We start from the raw sequence: 19,733 nt of genomic DNA, 5'->3' as shown, positions 1-19,733 counted from the left end.
AGAGCAAGGGGGTAGGGTGGAGAGAGAAGGATAATTATCTGAGCAAGATGTTGGCAACGACTCACTGTTCATTAAAACTTGATCATCTTATCTAATTGCATAACCACATCTACAGGTTTGTCTGGCAAATGCCAAAGCCCTTTATTTGTTGCCAAGGTACATTTTTACATTTGACACCATTCCTTTTTGGAAAAGGGCTTCAGACATATAGCTCTCATCTGATTCCAATTTACCATTTAGGATGGCAGTAATACAAGCTGATATGACTGTTCATCTGTCTCATATCCTAATGGGGGAAAATAACTCAAACCATCTCCCTTTTGCTAGGCTTTCAATTTTCATTGTATCTTACCTGGCTTCAGTGATTTAGGCATTTTCTGCACTCGAACCTCTGCAATAGCTGCAAGAATCGTGCTGTTTCCATCACGTTTACTGATGACATCAGTAATTCTCTCAGTTAAATCCTTGATTGGATTAGCTTCCTGCTGTGAATTTTCCACTGACTGTGTGTGTGTGTGTGTGTGGGGGGGGGGGGGGGGGGAGAGAAATACAGAAGTTAAAGTCATCGAAGTTATTAGAACCAGATCCGTTCAAAATTTTACTGATAGAGAAATGCTTACTATTGCCACGTTAATCTCATTGGCAGAGTGGGTTTGTTCACAGACAAGGTAAAGCGAGTATTCCATCGACAGGTTGCGCAAGACTTGAAGACGCCTCAATTCCACACAAATTTGTTCAATGGTAACACCCTAAAGTTAAAGCAAATCAAATGTAAAACCAGACATTTTGGTGAAGCAAGAATGGACACAATGAAAAGTAGAACCAGTCAATAATATTGCAGAACTCCCAGAATTTGGGGGACAACGCCGCTTCAGAATACCACAAGGTATACAGGAAACCACTTCACAGTGGTGGGTTAAGTCGAGGACACACCAACAAGAGAATGAATCTCAAGTATGTAGTGACATACACATACTTCAATAATTATTACTTTGAAACTTTAGGACATGGGAAACATTAGGAATCACATCCAATTTCTACAGACCGAAAGGTAAGGGATATCCATTTCTAAAGGCAATGAACTTGCCAAGTGCTTAATTAACTTTAAAATTATGTTTTATAGACAGGAGTGTCAAGTGAGAAGAAACCAAGGATGGAAAATAGTTTCAATGCGGACAACCAGTTTCCAATTAGAATAGCATCCACTTGATTTTCCATCATATTAGAGAAATTTCAGAAAGCCACCAAAATAATGATTACGTACCGGACGTAGCATCTCTTTGTTAATAGCAAGCGTGATCTTGGCACAAGTACCATCAAGAAAATCTGAGTTGGGTTGACATCCGGGTTTTTTTGGTGGCCGATTTGATAAGCATTCACCCAAGCCCACACACGGAGGAACGAAGCAGTGGTTCTCGCTCACAGGAAGGCACGTTTGCCAAGCTGGACAATCGCTGCGGCCTTTAACACGGACTTGGCAGGGTTTAGGACCACACCACATCTATGAAAGATTGATGCAATAAACTCGTTAGCCACTTACAGGGCAAGTAAATTCTTATTACTGAACTCTTGCGTGCATCCTTTAAAAGATCAAGCTGAGTTCGCTAGATGGTCAGGTGGAATGAAAATCACTTGCAGCAGTATCACAGGCTCAGAGAAACACCCGACAGTGAACTTACACAGGTTTATTAATCCCAGTGTCAATAAAACCATAGACCACTATTTAAAGTTCTTTCACAATAGACCAGAGGAGATAGTTCCACCTTAAGAATGACCCAAATTACCCAAATTCAATTCTCCAGACAAGCCATCTGGGGAAGAGAATATACAATGCCTGATTGAAAGATAAGAAATCACTCAAACATGTTTTCACTGCCCCTGACAGGGAGCCACTGAATGATTTTTCGTTAGGACAGATGCAAGTCAAATGCAAATATGCAATTCAAAGGATACTTGAAATTCCAGAATCTAATAAAGGGCAAAAATTCTCAGCTGGCTACAAGTAGCTTGACAATGTAGAGAATACAACTAAACGCTCACAAAACACAGCAGAGTTTAGCTGCAATTTTTGTTTCAATCTTGTTTTAGGCCCCATCAACTTTCATTTAAGCTTTTTCCACCAATACATCAATATTGCATACTTGTAACATCATCCTGTCTTCTCATTGGCAGGCTAACAGGAAGCAGTTGGTATAACTGGCCCTTTATCTAGTTGGCAAGATGCAAGTGGCATGCCACAGGCATCATTGCAGGGGCTTTTTTTAAAAAAAAATACACTTGCAAGACACTTAAGACCCGATTTGTGGTGAAGCAAAATGTGAGAACAAAGATTAAATTGTTAAATGAGTAGATGAAAATCAGGCAAATGGTTTTCAAGAAATATGTGAAATTGTCAGGAAAAATTGAAGTATATGGCATATAAAATAGTGAGTTTGTGAGATGTAGAGGGATCTGGGCATAATGCATGGTTCATAAGTCTACAATGTAGGTACAGAAAACAAATTCGAAAACTACAGAACCTGATTGTTCGTTGCTATGGGAATAAGTGGTTATGCTTCAGTCATGTAGGGGAATACATCTGGAGTACTGTGTACACTACTGGTCTTAACAGATGTTAATATGCTGACATTTATTGAGCACAGTGCTGAGCAGTTTTCTGGTTTAAATTGCTAAAGCCAATTTCTTATCCAACAATTATAAGCTTAATCCAAATGAGCAGCAAGCTTCCTGCATGGAAACAGCCTAATCTTTAAAAAAAATCACTATTACTCTGAACTCCCTCTGCTCCACAGCCCCATTTAATTTCAGTTCAGTGCTCAAACCTCAGTTACCATACCTTTGTACATGTAACTCTGCCATTGTGACACTGACACCCATTGCAGTCTTCTTCCCATTTGGCTCCATGCGACACAATGCTATCTTTCAGAATGCAGGCTCTTCCGGTAACTATACAAAAGCGGGAAGATTAAATCAATTTCAGAAAAGAAAAGGGTTTGGAAATTCTCCAGAGCAAGAATCAGTAATCCAACTATCAACTCATGCACCATGACCCCTTTTAAACACATTCTGCTGTGGATTAATTAGAAATCCTTTTCACTGCGAAGTTAACTTAGCAGCAAAACTAGAAAGATGTGGCTAAGTCGAGGAGCAGGAGAGGGCCATATGGCCTTTTGCTGTGTTCTTTTATTCTGAGATTAGAATCAATATGCATTTAAACTCAATCTATTTGCCTGTTTCTTTAACAACCAAGAAAAGTTTCTGAAATTCTTAAATAACTTTGGACTAGAATAGATTTTGTTTAGGATGTGGGATAGTGGCAGGACAGAGACCACGAATAAAAAGGTTCCACTCATCAGTAACCATTGTAATACAAACACTTCCCATCATAACCAATGAAACCGACCACAGTAAATTCATTGTTGACTCTCCCAGAAGAAAATGGCTTCTTGGAATACTAAAGCAACTTCATTTCAATCAAATCTCCCTTTAGTGTTAAGTATTCAATTGATTACATTTGTTTTAAAGGTAAGACATAGTTTACCTTCTTGACACCTTAAGCCACTTTGTCCAGGTGGGCAGATACATCGAAAGCCATTGATTTCATCCACACACGTGGCTCCATAGGCACAAGGTGAAGACTGACATTCGTTGATATCTGAAAATTCAGTTATAGCACGATTAAAAAACTTAAAAACTGTGTACTACATTCAAGTCAAATTTAAAGAACTGCAGGAAATATGGAACAAGTTATTCAGATTTGGCAACATTTAAGAGAAACCAAGTTTAAAGTTGCTTTAAAATCTGCTGCTTCTCTTGCTGAGTATTTCAATATTGCTTTGAACTTCTGAATTTCACTGCTGGAAATGCACTTTAGTCTAAATGATCTGACATTTTTGCAAGAATGCAATTAAAATTCGCTCAAATACTTGAAGTATCCCTGCAAGACATTTCCTTTCTGTATCTTGCTATGTCCGACAGACAGAAATACTTTATCAATCCCGAGGGAAATCGGGTTTCGTTACAGCCGCACCAACCAAGAATAGTGAAGAAATATTATTTATTTATGGTTTTATATTGCTATAAGTTAATCATGCCAAGTGGGAAAAAAAATAACCAGAGAACCTACAAGCTTATTATTGCTGAAAGAACAGTAAATATAATTGTAGGCAAGATAAAGAAACCCACCAAAGCATAAAGGGGAAAAATCTTGTTCTTTTGCTTGGGATGGGAGGCCACGACAATTGGATTTATGAAGCTTGGTGGTGAGTAAAATACCAAATGTATTTCTAGCAAATTGAGCAAGATCCTTTTTTGGAGGATGTGGGTAACTGAAGGCAAAGAATAATGACCAATAATCCACGGGGGCAACTAAAGCCAACAGGATTTTATTTTGAACAAGCCATATATACTCGACTTCCCTGAGCTTTTTTTGGAAACCATTTGAAACAGACAAATATTATTCAAGTACATTCCCCCATTTTAAATACCTATTACAATTAACCCGTTAAAAGTACCAACTTGCTTTGGCATTACTACTTTCAGGCAAGCCTGTTGTGTGTCACAAGTCATGCCAGAATACACCAACATAAACACACCCCAACTTTTCTCTGCAAACTCAGTGATTGCGGAAGTACATCCAGCAATCCAGTTCAGTTAAAATGCTGGAGCCTATGGTCACTGTGCTGCTAGCTTTATCTTCCTGAACTGCTATAACTAACTGAAGTGGAAAAATTGAGGTCATGCACTTAGCTGTAAAATTGACTTCCCACCCAAAATGACGAGCGATTGAAAGGTTTTGGTGTTTGGAGACCCATGTCCTTGCAATCTAGTCCAGAGGTCGGCAACCTGCGGCTCCAGAGCCACATGCGGCTCTTTGATCTCTGTGATGCGGCTCCCCGTGGTTTGTTAGCTTTTGAAATGTAATTCGAAATTTGAAGATTATGGTGATCTTGTACAATATGAAAACTTTGCGGAGACACCGTTTCCTGGCACATCCGAACCAGCTCACAATTAGCTACCGTTCCGGCTAAGGGAGATAGCCTACGGGGGTTTGTGAGTACGTGTCTTTTGGAGCATCCGCGCCCACGGGGACGGGTTGAGGGAGGCTTTAAAGCAAGGCTGTTTAGTTCGAATAAAGTTACCTTTGACTGCAGTCTTTATTTTAGCGCTGCGTGTAGCACACCGCTACAACGTGTTTTTTATCGCTATTAATATACATCACCACTGCCAATGCCTGACACCTGCCAGTGCGCGCTTTCTTTTAATTCTTCGATCCAAGGTAGGCTAACTATGGAGTAACCTTCAACCCAACGTCTTTTTTTCGGAGTTCAAAATGTTTTTGTTGCATGCAGAAATGTAATTTCGTTTTCTCTGCAGGAGTTCATCAATTTCATAAATGCAACACATTATAGTTTGTTTATACATAGCATAAAGGCAAAAAAAACCCGTTGTATGCAGTGTTATTTCATTTTGTGGCTCCCAGTGTTTTCTTTTCTGTGGGAAATGGGTCCATATTGGCTCTTTCAGTGGTAAACGTTGCCGACCCCTGATCTAGTCATTTAAAGTTAATGTGAAGCTACAGGAAGCAATTAGAAATGCAAATAGTACATTGGCCTTTATTACAGAGGATATCTCATTACAATGACAGAAGGCCTTGGTTAACTACACCTGGAATATTGCACATGGGTCTACTAAAGATACACCGACAATAGAGCCAGTGCATAAAGCATTCAACAGTTTGATTCTAGGATTGGGGTAGGTGGTCGGGGGCAGGGGCCGAGGAGCAGCTGTTCCTAGGAGAGATGAGGCAAACTCTAGGATTGAGAAATAAAAGGAGATCTCAATGAGACATTCAAAATTCTTGAGTAAATGCAGAGATAGTCCCTTTGGTGGTGGTTGAGGAGGCAGGAGGTTAGATTCAAGTGACCAGTGATTTCAGGTCACAGCCGAAGGAATGCAAAACAATTTTTTTGTATATTAAGTATCAACTTAGTATGCCAGAATGGCAAAGGAGTTAAAGATCACAGTACAGCTGCAAGGGACAATTCTGGGTAATTCTATTTCTAACAATAGTCAGGGTTGTGCTGTTAAAATGCTTGCTATAGAAAAGATTAACTCTCCACTTATTTGATAATGTGGATGAGTAAAATAGTTTGCTTTTCCACACTAATCGACCACTTATCCACCCCAACAAAGCTCACCTCACCCCTTTTAATTCTTGTGCACTAATGGCACAATTTGATAGACAGATACTTTGATCTCAAAGGAAATTACAGTGTCACAGTAGCATTAGAAGTGCACAGATATACAAATATTAGAAGAGAATAAAAATAAGTTTGCTTAAAAATAAGATGTACAAGTCAAAGATTAGGAGATCACTTCCCCAGCTATAGGTTGACTCATTATACAGCCTGACAGCCGAAGGTAAGAATGACCTCATAGTGCTCTTTGGGGCAATGCAGATGTCTTAGAAAATGTTACCCTAATGGCAGAGGTCTCAAGCGCCTAATTTCCTGCATGTGTTCTTATTAATTCACATGCAAAGAAACAGCATCATGGAAAGCTAAGTGAACAGGACAAGTAACAGTGGATTCCAGTTAATTGGGTCATTGGTTAATCAGGGAACCTGCTCATCTGGGACAACTCTTAAAGAAAAAATAATTGAGAAAATAGCCAGAAGTCCCTTCATTTATTTGGGACACTGCGCCACTTAATTGAGACAGGTGTTGCTACTTAAAGCGAACAACTTCAACAGTTAGTTGCACGTTTGTATTCAAAAAGCAATGACCATCACTGATACTTTGCAAGGAAAAAAGCAACAAGACAATTCCAAACTTTTGCTTTCAAGCCTTCAGGCTTGCAGATGCCAGAAATATCCAGGAGCAAAAATTAAATAATTTCATTACTTCAAGATAGGAACCAAGAAGAATTAAGGTATTGACAATCATTCTGAATGCTGCAATGAAAATGAAGATTGAGGATGCAATCGTCAATAGCTATGATGAAGGCAGCCCACTACCTGCACTGGGAGACTATACCGATTTTGTTCATTTACAATCAAAAGCACACAGCAGGATACACTGGATGAATTCATCCACCAGTAACTATTAGGAACTAATAGTTTTATAGTTCTGTAATAGTATTGATGTTCTAAATTGTTCTGTATTTCATTTAAATATAAAATATAGAAGCAGAATTAGGCTCTTCGGCCCAGCAAGTCTGCTTTGCCATTTCATTATGGCTGATCCATTTCCTCTCCGATTTCTCCCCATAGTACCTTGTTTAACCAAGAACCCACTAACGTCTGCCTTAAATATACCCATTGACTTGGCCTCACAGCTACCCATGGCAATGAATTCCACAGATTCACAACTCTCTTGCTAAAGAAACTCCTCACCTCTGTTTTAAATGGACATCCCTTCATTATGAAGCTGTGTCCTCTGGTCTCAAGACTCCCCCACCACAGGAAACATCCTCTCCATATCCACTCTATCAAGGACTTTCACCAGTTGATAGGTTCGGTTCCAATGAGATCCCCTTTCATTCTTCTGAATTCCAGGGAGTGCACGCCCAGAGCTAAACTCTCCTTATACGATAAGCCTTTCAAATCCTGGAATCATTTTCTCGAACCACTTTTGAGCTCTCTCCAATGTCAGCACACTTTCTTAGACAAGGGGCCCAAAACTGCTCACAATGCTCCAGTGAGGCCTCACCAGTGCCTTATAAAGCCTCAACATTACATCTTTGCTTTTATAATTTGGCAGTTAAAACCAGTTCATCTTTTCTACCCCTTTTTAAATTTCCCGTGAAACTTCAGCTAACTGGAGCAGCTGCTTAATTGGGCCATGATGTACTGGTCCCAATTAAATGGAATCACTGTATTTAGAAATGAATTCAGTGTCATGCCAGAGAGAAAGACAGATCAATTGTAATAGCTGGCTGATTAAAATCGGAGATTAAAATGGGAGAATTTGCTGCAGTATTATTTTAATCTGCTTCAGTGTACCTTTGGGCCCCTTATCTAAGAAAGGATGTGCTGGCATTGGAAAGGACCAGGAGGTGATGGCCCTGGGCCTGTACTCATATTTAGAAAACTGGTGGGGGTGGGGGAGAACTCCATTGAAACCTATTGAATATTTAAAGGCACGTTTGGAGCGGACATCGAGGATGTTTCCATTAATGGAACAGTATAGGACCAGAAGGCACAACTTCACAATGGAAGCACACTCCTTTATAACAGATGAGGAAGAACTTCTTTAGCCAAAGGGTGGTGAATCTGTGGAATTCATTGCCACAGGCAGTTGTAGAGTCCAAGTCATCACATATTTAAAGTGGAGGTTGATACATTCTTGATTTGTAAGGGTGTCAAAGGTTATGGGAAGAAGGCAGTAGAATGGGGCCGAGAAAGAATAGTTCAGCTATGATCAAGTGGCAGAGTAAAATCGATGGGCTGAATGGCCTCTTTCCTATAGTCCAATGATGGAGAGCTAAAATTGATGGGATACAATTCCTTGACCCTGCTCTAGCACACACAAGTCCTGCAGGATTTACAGATCTTAAACCCTGAAAGAGCAATATGCAGTGACACTGGATACTCACTGATCCGGCAGTCTGGTCCAGCAAAACCAGGAGCACATTCACACCGATACCAGTTCTCACCATCCACGCAAGTGCCACTGTTGTAACTGTCAAATCAGAAACATTAACGTTAGATAGAATTTAAAGACCTGAATCAAACCCAAAAAAGATTTAAACAGGATCTCACTCACCATGGGTGTGGATTGCAGTCATTTGTATCTAGAAGGGAAATATTAGAAAGATTTTAATAATCGTCCGAGAGACTTGATGAACATCAAACTTCCATCACGCTAGTGCCTAAGGTGGTGACTTGTTAATAGGCCCCTGATTAAAGTATAGGAAGTCATTTAATGTTTGTCAAATAGGTTGTTAACCTTCTGAATGGATTCCAGGCTTTAACCATAGGCTTTGCTAAATACTTTTTGACAGATGTGCACATAGGGAGGTAGTCCTTGTAAAGTTAGTAACAGGAAGAAATGAGCAGAAGCAGACATTCACTGCCCAGCCAAGAACACTGGGAGCAGGATCACATCTGCCTTCATTTATATAATTTGCATCTCTCTCAGCCACAGGCGTCATACTGGGCAATAAAATGGATTGCTTTTAAGAGTCACAGCTAAAATGCTTATTTTGCCAGGCTTCTGGGAAACAAATCGTAGAAGAGAACCCAAACCCATTGGGACATAATTCACTGGATGAACAGTACTGTGCAAATATCTTGGGCAAACGTGAAAAGAAATTTTAAAGCAAAGATACTTCCAAAAATAATGAAGGTTCTAAATATCAAAGGAAATATAAAGAGCAGTAAATAGTAAAAAAAGATCTAAATCAAAATTTGGTGATTTAAATATTTAAAATGCATCAATTCTCTTGGGTATGCTGTTGTGCAGTTTTATCAGAACTTGCCACTGTTCTTCTGCAGACCTTGGCTGTCCGACATGCTTCTATCTCTCCAGGTAATCCCAGACCCCAAACAGCCTCGATGAGACCAGGGCTCTGTGGGGTCATGCCATCTGTTACAGAACTCGTTTTTTTTTAAACTGAAGATAGTGCTTTATGACCTTGGCTGTGTGCTTGAGGTCATTGTCCAGCTGCAGAATGAAGTTGAGATTGATCAGACACCTCCCTGGTGGTATTGTGTGATAAGAATAGAATCTGCTTGTATTTCTCAGCATTGAGGTTTCCATTAATTGGGCTAATCACCAACTCCATTTGCAGAACTGCAGCCCCCATCCTGCAGGGAACCTGCTTCACTGTTGACTGCAGCCCCTCATCCACGTAGCTCTTCTGCTCTTCTACAAAGTGCCTCCTGTTTGTGCCAAAAATGTCAAATTTTGACTTACCAGTCCAGAGCACTTGCTGCAATTGTTCAGTACCCCCATCCTTGTGTTTGTGTGCCAAGTCTCTTGGCTTTGTCTCCACTTCAGAGGAATGGCTTTTTGGCAGCAACTCTTCTATGAGGTTCTCCAGACTGTAGAAGGGTGTACTTGGGTTCTAGTGGTGCCTCTAAGTTAAGAGCTGATAGCAGTGCTAGACTTCTGATTTAGAAGGGACATCAGTTTGATGCATCTCTCCTCTGCTGTTCTCTATGGCCAACCACTGCTTTTTCCAGTCTCATTCTTGCCCATTTCTTTGTGCTTATTCAGAAGAGCTTGGACAGTACACCTTGAAACTGTATACCACAAAATTTCTGCTTGGGAGAGACCTTGCTGATACACCTTGTTGCTGTGCTCACTCTTGCCACAGTGCGAAAATTGACCATCGCAGGTGTCACACCTTTTAGCTTGCTTGTCTGCTGCCCAGTCTGATTCCTTCTCCATCTCTTTGTTTCATTTCATCAGTTTAGCTCATTCCACTTATTATGTCATTGATTATTAGCACACTATTTGTTATTTCTGTTTAATATGCAATGGGTTATATACCTAAAAAGCAAGTTTTTACTTGAAGTGGTCTATTACTTAATGTTACTCTCTTTAACCAAGTACAGAACTTTCTCTAACATATAGTTGTTGGAAAATGTTCAGAAATCTAAATTTTGTACTTTTCTACTGACAGTAATGTAGAAGACAAAAATATATTAAGACAAAAATATATTTAGGACAAAATTTACTAAGAAAAATCTAGGGTGCCTGAGACTTTTGCACAGTACCGTATGTCTGGTAGCATTTGCTGTGAGCTACATTTTCCCTTTTATAAACCCGTTTTTTAAAAAAAGCTGTTCATGCGTTATGTTGCAAGCTGCCGAAAAGGCAAGGTATACAAATAAAACAGAGCCTTCAGCAATTCAGTGAACAACTGTGCATTTACCTTAATGAGATGAAAGGCATTCAGGATTAATTGTACAAAGGACAAATCCATGGGGTTGATAGGTTTGAGAGCAAAAAATAAATTGCAGAAGCAATGGGACTACTCAGAAAGCCAGCATCGATACAGTGGTCATCTCCCATGTCTTTACAGGCTTGACACTGTGCCAATATTCCCAATCAAACCAGGTAAGGGAAAGGGGTAACAATGTTTGGAGAACTGAATAAACACTCAGAACTTCCAAACAAAACCTCATCTGTGTCAGAGAGGAAATCTGCCTTCACTGAACTTCTTAAAATCGATTCGTTTATTTATTTTTTAAAAGTGTATTCGTTTTTAAGCATGTTGCCAAAAAGTTCCTTTTCCATCTTTTTGCAGTTCTTTGGTCATAAAATATATTTACTCACTCTGCGAACATGTAATTCCTTCCCAGCCTTCTTTGCAAACGCAGGTATAGGAATCCCCATTGACCACACAAGTACCACCATTCTCACACGGATTTGGTAAACAGCTACTATTTCTTGCTGTGGGATGCAGGGCGAGACAAAAATATCATTACAATTCTTCATTATCATGCTTGTAAACATTAAAAGAAAATTAATAGGACTAAACCTACCTATGTTGCACGTGGCACCTTCCCAGCCAAGAGCGCACATGCACTTAAATGTATCGCCCTCATCATAGCACGTTCCACCATTGTTGCACGTTGCCTCATCACATTGGCTGTCCCCTGCAAATCAACACAAGCTCTGAATTGTCTGCCCAAGGTTTTTGGCTCCTCATGCAAGTTTCACAAGGCAGCTGAACAACTCAAATGAGACAAATACTCACGAGAATGGCAGGTTTTGCCTTTCCAGTCGTTCTGGCATTCGCAGTAAAAATCGTTGACCAGATCCTGGCACCTGCCTCCATTCTGGCACGGATTTACACTGCAATCGTTAATATCTGCACAAAAGGGAAGTGAAAAACCAACTTTGACAGCTGCACTGTGAAGCTTGTTCTGTACTGGGCTCTGAGACGTTGATAGTACACACCAAATATTAAATAGTTTTCCCTGAACTCATGCCTCTGCTCAACAATCCTACCACCCACTGAAATCTCCACTCTTCAATTATAACCCCTGCTTCACAATTGGCTGCTGAACTTTAAATTGCCTACACCCCAAACTTGAGGTTCCTTAGAACTCTCCATTTAAACAATTCTATACTCTTTTAATGTCCCTATATCACTGAGATGCTACATTTCAAAGTTCAAAATTTATTAAAGAACACATGTCACTATTTACAACCGATTCATTTTCTTGTAGGCTTTCACAGTGAATACAAGAAACAATAGAATTGATGGAAGCTCACACCTGACTTGATAAGACAACCAAGGAAACTGTACAAATACATTAAAAAATAAGCAAAAATAATCGAGAACATGAGATGAGAAAACCTTGGAGCCCCTAGGCTGCGTGAACAGTTCACAAGTAGTCCCTTCTGGTTCAAGAGCCTGATGGTTGAGGAGCAACAACTGTTCCTGAACCTGGCGGTGTGAGTCTGAGGCTCCAGTATCTTCTTCCTGATGCAGTGAGAGGGGAGCATGGCCTGGATATTGGGGGTCCCTGATGATGGATACTGCTTTCCTATGATGGTGCTCAGTGGTGGGGTGGGCTTTATCCAGGATGGACGTTTTGTAGGATTTTCTGTTCAAGGGCAGTGGTGCTTCCATACCAGGCTGCGATGCAGCCAGTCGAAATGCACTCCACCACACATCTGTAGAAATTTGTCAAAGTTTTCCATGTCTGCCAAATCTTCACAAACCTAGTGCCATACTTCACAATGGCACTCGTGCACTGGGCCCATGACAGATCTTTTGAAATAATACTGTGGAATTTAAAGCTGCTGATCCTCTCCACCTCTGATCGCATGGCACCACTGAGTCAGAACCTCAATCTCCCTCCTGATTCATCCAAGGACAGTGATGTCATCAGCAGACAAATACAGCATCAGAGTACAGATGAGCCTCAGTGTTAAAAACAGAGCAAGAGGCTGAGCACATGGCACTGTGGTGCATCTGTGCCGATGGAGAAGTTGTCAACCCCAACTGCCTGGGGTCTGTAAGTGGGGACATTGAGTATCCAGTTGCACCAAGTATTGAGGCCAATATCTTGAAGCTTTTTGATTAGTTTTGAGGGGATGACAGTATTCCTGAGCTGTCGTCAATAAACAGCATCCTGTTGTATGCACCTTCACTGTCCAGATGTCCACAGTTGAGTGAAGGGCCAATGAAACGGCCATCTGCTAGGGACTTGTTGCTCTGAAAGCCAAACTAGAGTAGATCCAGGTCACTTCTCAGGTAGGAACTGATGTGTTTCATCACCAGCCTCTCAAAACAAGTACTACTGGACAAGGCACTGGTAAAATTGAAAACTGCTTGAACCTCAGACTGCCAAAGTGAGTGGTTAAAGAAATCCGTGAACACTCCTGCGCAGGTCTTTAGTATTTGGCCAGGTACCCTACCTGGGCTGGATGCTGACAACTCCTCCTTGTAAAAACCTCAAAACATTTTGCAAAGCTACTATACAAAGGATGACAATGCCTGTCACGTGAATACAATAGAAAATTTCCTGCTGTACACCTTTGGTACAGTGGTACATTCCCACACCCACCCCCCAAATCCTGCTAAACTTGTTCCCACTAAACCTCCATTCATAATACAACCACAAAAAGAAACTGCTTTGGGGATAATTTAAATGTTTTGAACAGATGACAATCAAAATAAAAATCTCTCCATGGTATCCAAGTTAGCACTACTTACCGATCTGGCATAGAACACCTTCCCATCCTTCACGGCATATACACTGGTAAAAGTTAACTCCGTCAATACACGTCCCACCATTTTGACACGGATCACTTTCGCAGTCATTAATATCTGTACCAAGAAAACAATGTGTTTACCCAAAAAGCAGAGCTATTGGTAATCAAGGGAACAGCTCAAATCTTTCACCAACATTAAATGAGCAGTGAATTCCTGCTGCTTTCAGCTGGTATCAAACACTGACCTCACAGTGAAAGTGAGGATCAAGACTTAAATTTTCAATGTTGCCCAAGACTGGAATTTCTCAGCTTTAAACATAGTAGTAGCAGGAAAAAGTCTCAGGTTTAAAAACTGGCAGTTTCCTAGTGCGGTCTACCCACAACTTAATGTGAAAGCTCCGACGGCTTGCTGATTATTCACATGCCACAAGGTCATAAAAGGGTAAAAACAACCTTTATGGTCAAGGGAAAATATCCAGGCTGCAGCAGACTTCACTAATGTTAAGCTTCATGCAGAGCTTGAGAGGGGAGAAGAGTTGGAGAGTGTACAAGCTGGTTAAGGAGTGGAGCATGAATGGAAGAATAGTGTTCATGCCATTCTTACTTTCGTGACAGTAAGTGCCAGTGAATCCCTCGTTGCAATCGCAGGTGAACTTCCCCCCTGCTTGACTCCTGCACTTTCCATGAGGCCCACAAACATTGGAGGAGATGTAACGTATCCCATCAGGAGTGTTGTTGGAAGCCACAGCAACGGTACAGCTGTCAATAACTGAGCAAGAACAGGAAGCAAAACAGTTTTTCACTGGATCCTTGAGACCCATGTCAACGGACTCGTACAAAAAAAATGGTAGACATACAGATACAAATGAAATCACCAATCTTTGAGTTTGAAAGGACAGTTCTATCACAGAAACAGAAAACCTACAGCACAATACAGGCCCTTTAGCCCACAATGCTGTGCTGAACATGTACTTACTTTAGAAATTACCTAGGGTTACCCATAGCCCTCTATTTTTCTAAGCTCCATGCACCTATCCAGGAGTCTCTTAAAAGACCCTATAATATCCGCCTGCAACACCGTCACCGGCAGCCCATTCCACGCACTCACTACTGTCTGCGTAAAAAACTTGCCCCGGACATCTCCTCTGTACCTACTTCCAAACACCTTAAATCTGTGCCCTCTCGTGTTAGGCATTTCATCCCTGGGAAACAGTCCTTTCTGTTTGGAGACTGCGTCATGCACCACTAAGACTGCTTCGACTGAGTAGGACAGAGCACTGTACAAGGAACAATGCTTTAGACGTGCATACATGCTGTATACAACAGATGTATGGCAATAGTTGTATATAACTGCATTTCCGTTCAAGAATATACAGTTGGGGCAGGCACTTTGTAAATGGCAAAACATATCAAATCCAAGCCTCTGAACTGTGGTAGGTCTGACCTAGCACCCTCTACCCACACAAAACAAAATGCAAAAACCACTGAACAATTATTAGGCAGAACACACACAGCCGGTTAATGGTTAGCTAGCATCTGTTCTATTGAAAATAAGTGTCCTTCCTATGAAAATTAAGATTCCCAAAGATTCCTTAAAATGGCTTCAGTTCAAAGAGCAGATTTTTTCTCCTCCTTGTTATGAGACTTACAATACTGAGCCAAGAAAGTTGTGCTATGCCCATCTCAAGGACGTGGTACAAGTAATCAGAATAAAAACAGTTACCAGAGTAATTCTCTACATCTGCTGCTCCCTCCCCTGAGCACCTAAGATAATGACAGACGCTGCTTGAGCAAGCAGACGGGAAATACCTTCACAGGGAGTAGTGCGACAGTGGTCTTTCAGATGGGAACAATTCTTCCCTTCGTAGTCTTCTGGGCAACTGCAGAAGTAATCGTTGGCCAGATTAAAGCACTGTGCCCCATTCCGGCATGGGTTGGGTTCACAATAGTCAACGTCCAGCTGCAACATACACAAAGGAGAAACAACTTGACACAGTGGGAATATACAGGATCACTCAACAGTACACTCATCACAACTCCTCCAGCCTACATCTGGATTTTCGAACTGCATTTGGGACTGCACTTGCTGATTGGTCCACTAGCACCAACTCTGGAAACACTTGGAAGTCAAAGGTTTAAGCTGCACCCATACACCTCCCTGTGCTTCAACGCCCTCACTTACCATGTTAGACAAGGCAACTATGGTCGAAACTGGTCTCCCCAGTTTAGCAGCCAAAGGCAACTCAAGAGTCACATTCAGGTTCCAGGGCACAGCAACCTAGTTAATCCCCAGCCTGCAACTTGGCTAGTGTAATTAAACTTAAAGCCCTCAGGTTGAGGGGTTGGACATGAGGGGAAAAGGAAAATTAGCTTGAGCTGCTGATAATTAGCAAGAGATCCCTTGGTGGGTGGGGGGGGGGGGGGGGAACGGCATCTCAGTCCAGAATATACTTTATGTCGAGTGCTCACCTGACACAGGTTTCCAGAGAAACCAGCAGGGCAGAGGCACTGGAATCCATTGACTTCATCTTGACAGTAACCTCCATTGAGGCAGGGGCTGCTTTCACATTCATTGATATTATTTTCACAGTTCTCTCCTGTATAGCCCGGCAAGCAGCTACAGTGATAGCCATTAACTAGATCCTGAAAGAGAAGGGGTGTGGAAAATGTCAGTCAAAATATGATCAAATTAACTGCAACAAAAAAATATAGCTCTGAATAATTATCCAGATGCTGATACGTCATTTTCCAGAATATTCTTCCATAAAGCAAGTTCTCAGCTTTACAAAGTTTAAACTCTTGAAGTGGGACACACAGCCCAAAGCGCTCCATTTTTTATTGCATCTGTGTGCCTGCCTGAGACTTAAATGTCCCTCTTTTAAACAGACCCCACCAACATGGAATCTCACCATCAAAAAGCACAAATTTTGGCTATGTAAACTGTTCAAATTAATTTTAGTTAAAATGTACCAATTTAAATATCCAAAGTCTTTTAGAAAGATAAAAGCCAGACGCACCTTGCAAATTCCCCCATTCTGGCACTGCTCGTGACAGTCGTTGATATCTGTAACATACAATTCAAACCATGAAGTACAAATAATAGTTACAGCATACAGACCTTATCAAGACGCTCATATCCAATACTATTTTCTGCTTGTTTCTCCTCCCACCCTCCCCCACTACCCCGAGGATGTTAGGGACTCCTCCCAATACAATAATGAAATCTTCAGCTTAACGTCACCTTTTTATTCAGGTAGTTGTTAAATTATGACCCTGATAGAATTTAATTACATTCATGATTGCTGGTTAATTCCCTCTGGAAATCTGTCTGCAGATGTGTCCTTTCCCAGTAACTTGCTCATAGTTAAATGAGCAACGAGTTCTTTAAACAGTTCGAGTCAATGCTACAAAGCAAGCGCCAGTTCTTTTTGCGAGTTTCTACACAAATAATACCAACCTAATTCACAATTTTTGCCTGACCATCCAGGCAAACAGTTGCAGTAGTAGCCACCAATCAGATTTCGGCAAGAGTCGGCATTTACACAAGGCTTCCCCTCGCATTCATTGGCATCTGAGATAAGAAAAGGAATTTGTAAATAAATTCAAAAGGTAGCTCCAAGCAGAGTTCATTCTCATCGTCAAGGCAGAACATGAGCACACGGTAGTCCAATGTTTCTACCTACTGCCTTCCACTCCCAATTTAAACCAGACAAGTAACATGGAGCAGCTTCATGCAACCACTATCTTTTCACCTTGCAAAAGAACAAACTTTTGCTTGTTCATTGTTAAACAATCTAGGGGAAATCAGAGTCACACCCCTTCAGTCTTTGGCAGCAGTGAAAGGAGGAGAGGGTTTTTTTTTGAAGGAAATGCAGTTCACCTGTCTGAAAACCCAAGGTGCAGTTTAGACAGATTAACTGATGGTCCCGGTTACTAATTAACAGTAAGAAAAGCAGGATTAAACACCAAAAAAGGAGTTAATCAGGCATTTCCAAAGTCCAGAGGGACTTTGCTTGCCCCCGTTGTAGTCAGGCAGATTAAAGGATTGCAGAAGGAATGCAGCCAGCCCATTCTTTGAGATCATCCCCATTCTAAATCCAGCTGCAAGACTCCTGGCTTGTGAAAGTTCACATGACCGAGAAAGGTGTGGTTTCTTTCCCACAGGAACAAACACTGGCACAGACTTCCCATTTGGGTGTTTTATTTCCCTCCACACCATGCAGGAGAAGCAATTTTCACGCCCACAGTGGGAAAACCCAAGGTGACAAAGAAAGCATTATAAAGGGAACAAATAGTTGCACTAGGTTAAAATGAGCTAGTACCATAATTCACTGTATAAGCACAAACTACAATTACCTAATTGACATGTTTTGCCAGTCCACTGTTGTGGGCAAACACATTTGAAGCCATCTATCATATCTTGGCATGTACCACCATGGGCGCAGGGCACTGGAGCACAGTCATCAATATCTGTGTAAAGAGAAAAGGCAAAGAACATTTTACGATCAACCCCAGAGTATGACAAAGCTTAATGGCCAAAAGCTTTTAGCTCAATTTCAGTTAACAATCTAATACAAGCAAAATATTCAATTAAAACTCAACTTTATAAAGTGATCTGCCTGCCTCATTACCACCAAAAGAGTGACGAAAGAATACCCACCAACAGTACAAGTGGGGCCACTCCACCCCGAAGGGCACAGGCACTCAAAACCCAATGCTGTTTCCGAACAAGTTCCTCCATGATGGCAGGGGTCAGAGATGCAGGCATGCTCAGCTAAGGTGCAAAGCAAATTAAATCAGTATTACATTTTAATGATTTAATTCACACATCAATCTAATTCCAAGCTGTCTTAAGTTCTCCTTTTCACAGTCCGAGCCTGTAAGCAGGTAAGCTTTCATCCTACAATTTCATCAGCACTCCAGAATCTGGAACAATTTGAGTCAACCTGAACAACAGATTGCTGACTCGAGTCAGAACAAAGGCCACCAGCTCTTAAAGTAATATGTACTTCTTTAAACTTTCAATAACTGGACTGTCCTTCAATATCAAACCGCTTCAACAGAAAGCTAAAAGTCTTAAGGAGCCATATGTATCAACTTTTGACACTGACTTTGTAGAATGGGGCCATCTTTGTACTCTAGTGAACTGCCACAAGACATTAAATTACTTGGAAATCAAATACAGCAGTTAATGTATTGATCAAGTATTTATCGGGTAAACGGATTTATAGAATCTATAGTTCTCAAAGGCTGGTCGTAAATAGCAAACAAATGCATTAGTCAAGTCTTTTTCTCAAAAGCTTTTAGAAAAGCAGGAGTGGGAATTGGAGTAATTTCTACAGACCGAACACATTCTAATTAATGATTTTCCTTCCACGTTTGGCCATTTCTGGACTACAAGCTCTGTATCAAGATCATTTTCCCCATTTTTCCCCCCTTTTTGACAGCAACTTTCCCTTCTGGTACTGCTCCAGTCCCCATCTTTGATTCCTTCCTTGGAGATGGTTTCACATGCTGTCTTTCAATAGATTTAACTTAGCTGTGTTGGCAAGTTAACCTGCTGGAGGCTGCGCCGGTAAACTCACCCACTCCAGATACTATTGATTTATACAGTAGGGACAATTTACTGTGGCCTACTGACCTTCCAGCCTGCAAGCCTTTGGCACATGGAAGGAAGCAAATACAATAGGGACAATGTGCAAACTCCCGACAGGTTGGGAAAATTCTACCTGTGTGCTCACTGCAAGGTGACTATGACCCTGTGGGAATATGTCACTCACTGTAGTCAGGTAGATAGATTTCTGAATATTAAGGGCTTAGCATAGGAAAGATCTATGACTTTATCCAAAGGCAGAACGTCAAAAGCTTTACCCTGTTTTCACATTCACACAAACCAGTTATTTTTTTTGGGGCTTATGCTCAATGGATAACTAAACCGCCTTTCACAAGAGCCTTCAATAATAAGAAAGGTGACAAGGTCTTTAACGACTTCTAACAGTGCTGCTGTCCAGACATTCATTCCCCAAAGCCCTACCCCCCTCCCTCAAGCTG

General features: G+C 41.1%; 1 protein-coding gene across 2 annotated transcripts in view; it reads right to left on the bottom strand.

The window, feature by feature from the left end:
- jag1b (jagged canonical Notch ligand 1b) overlaps window positions 1–19,733 on the bottom strand; it is a 50,352-nt gene that overhangs the window by 3,113 nt on the left and 27,506 nt on the right. For both annotated transcript variants that reach the window (XM_059986216.1, XM_059986217.1), the window contains exons 8-25: window positions 18,343–18,456; window positions 18,039–18,152; window positions 17,140–17,253; window positions 16,700–16,746; window positions 16,152–16,325; window positions 15,492–15,642; window positions 14,287–14,451; window positions 13,684–13,797; window positions 11,713–11,826; window positions 11,498–11,611; window positions 11,289–11,405; window positions 8,769–8,796; window positions 8,599–8,684; window positions 3,542–3,655; window positions 2,837–2,946; window positions 1,265–1,501; window positions 621–749; window positions 353–503 (exon numbers count right to left, since the gene is read on the bottom strand). In XM_059986216.1, the coding sequence (XP_059842199.1) occupies window positions 353–503; window positions 621–749; window positions 1,265–1,501; window positions 2,837–2,946; window positions 3,542–3,655; window positions 8,599–8,684; window positions 8,769–8,796; window positions 11,289–11,405; window positions 11,498–11,611; window positions 11,713–11,826; window positions 13,684–13,797; window positions 14,287–14,451; window positions 15,492–15,642; window positions 16,152–16,325; window positions 16,700–16,746; window positions 17,140–17,253; window positions 18,039–18,152; window positions 18,343–18,456 (2,193 nt within the window). The remainder of the gene's footprint in view (window positions 1–352; window positions 504–620; window positions 750–1,264; window positions 1,502–2,836; window positions 2,947–3,541; window positions 3,656–8,598; window positions 8,685–8,768; window positions 8,797–11,288; window positions 11,406–11,497; window positions 11,612–11,712; window positions 11,827–13,683; window positions 13,798–14,286; window positions 14,452–15,491; window positions 15,643–16,151; window positions 16,326–16,699; window positions 16,747–17,139; window positions 17,254–18,038; window positions 18,153–18,342; window positions 18,457–19,733) is intronic.

This window comes from Hypanus sabinus, chromosome 12 (genome assembly GCF_030144855.1).
Source record: "Hypanus sabinus isolate sHypSab1 chromosome 12, sHypSab1.hap1, whole genome shotgun sequence".
Classification (NCBI taxonomy): Eukaryota; Metazoa; Chordata; class Chondrichthyes; order Myliobatiformes; family Dasyatidae; genus Hypanus; species Hypanus sabinus.
This window is presented reverse-complemented; position numbering and strand designations above follow the sequence as displayed.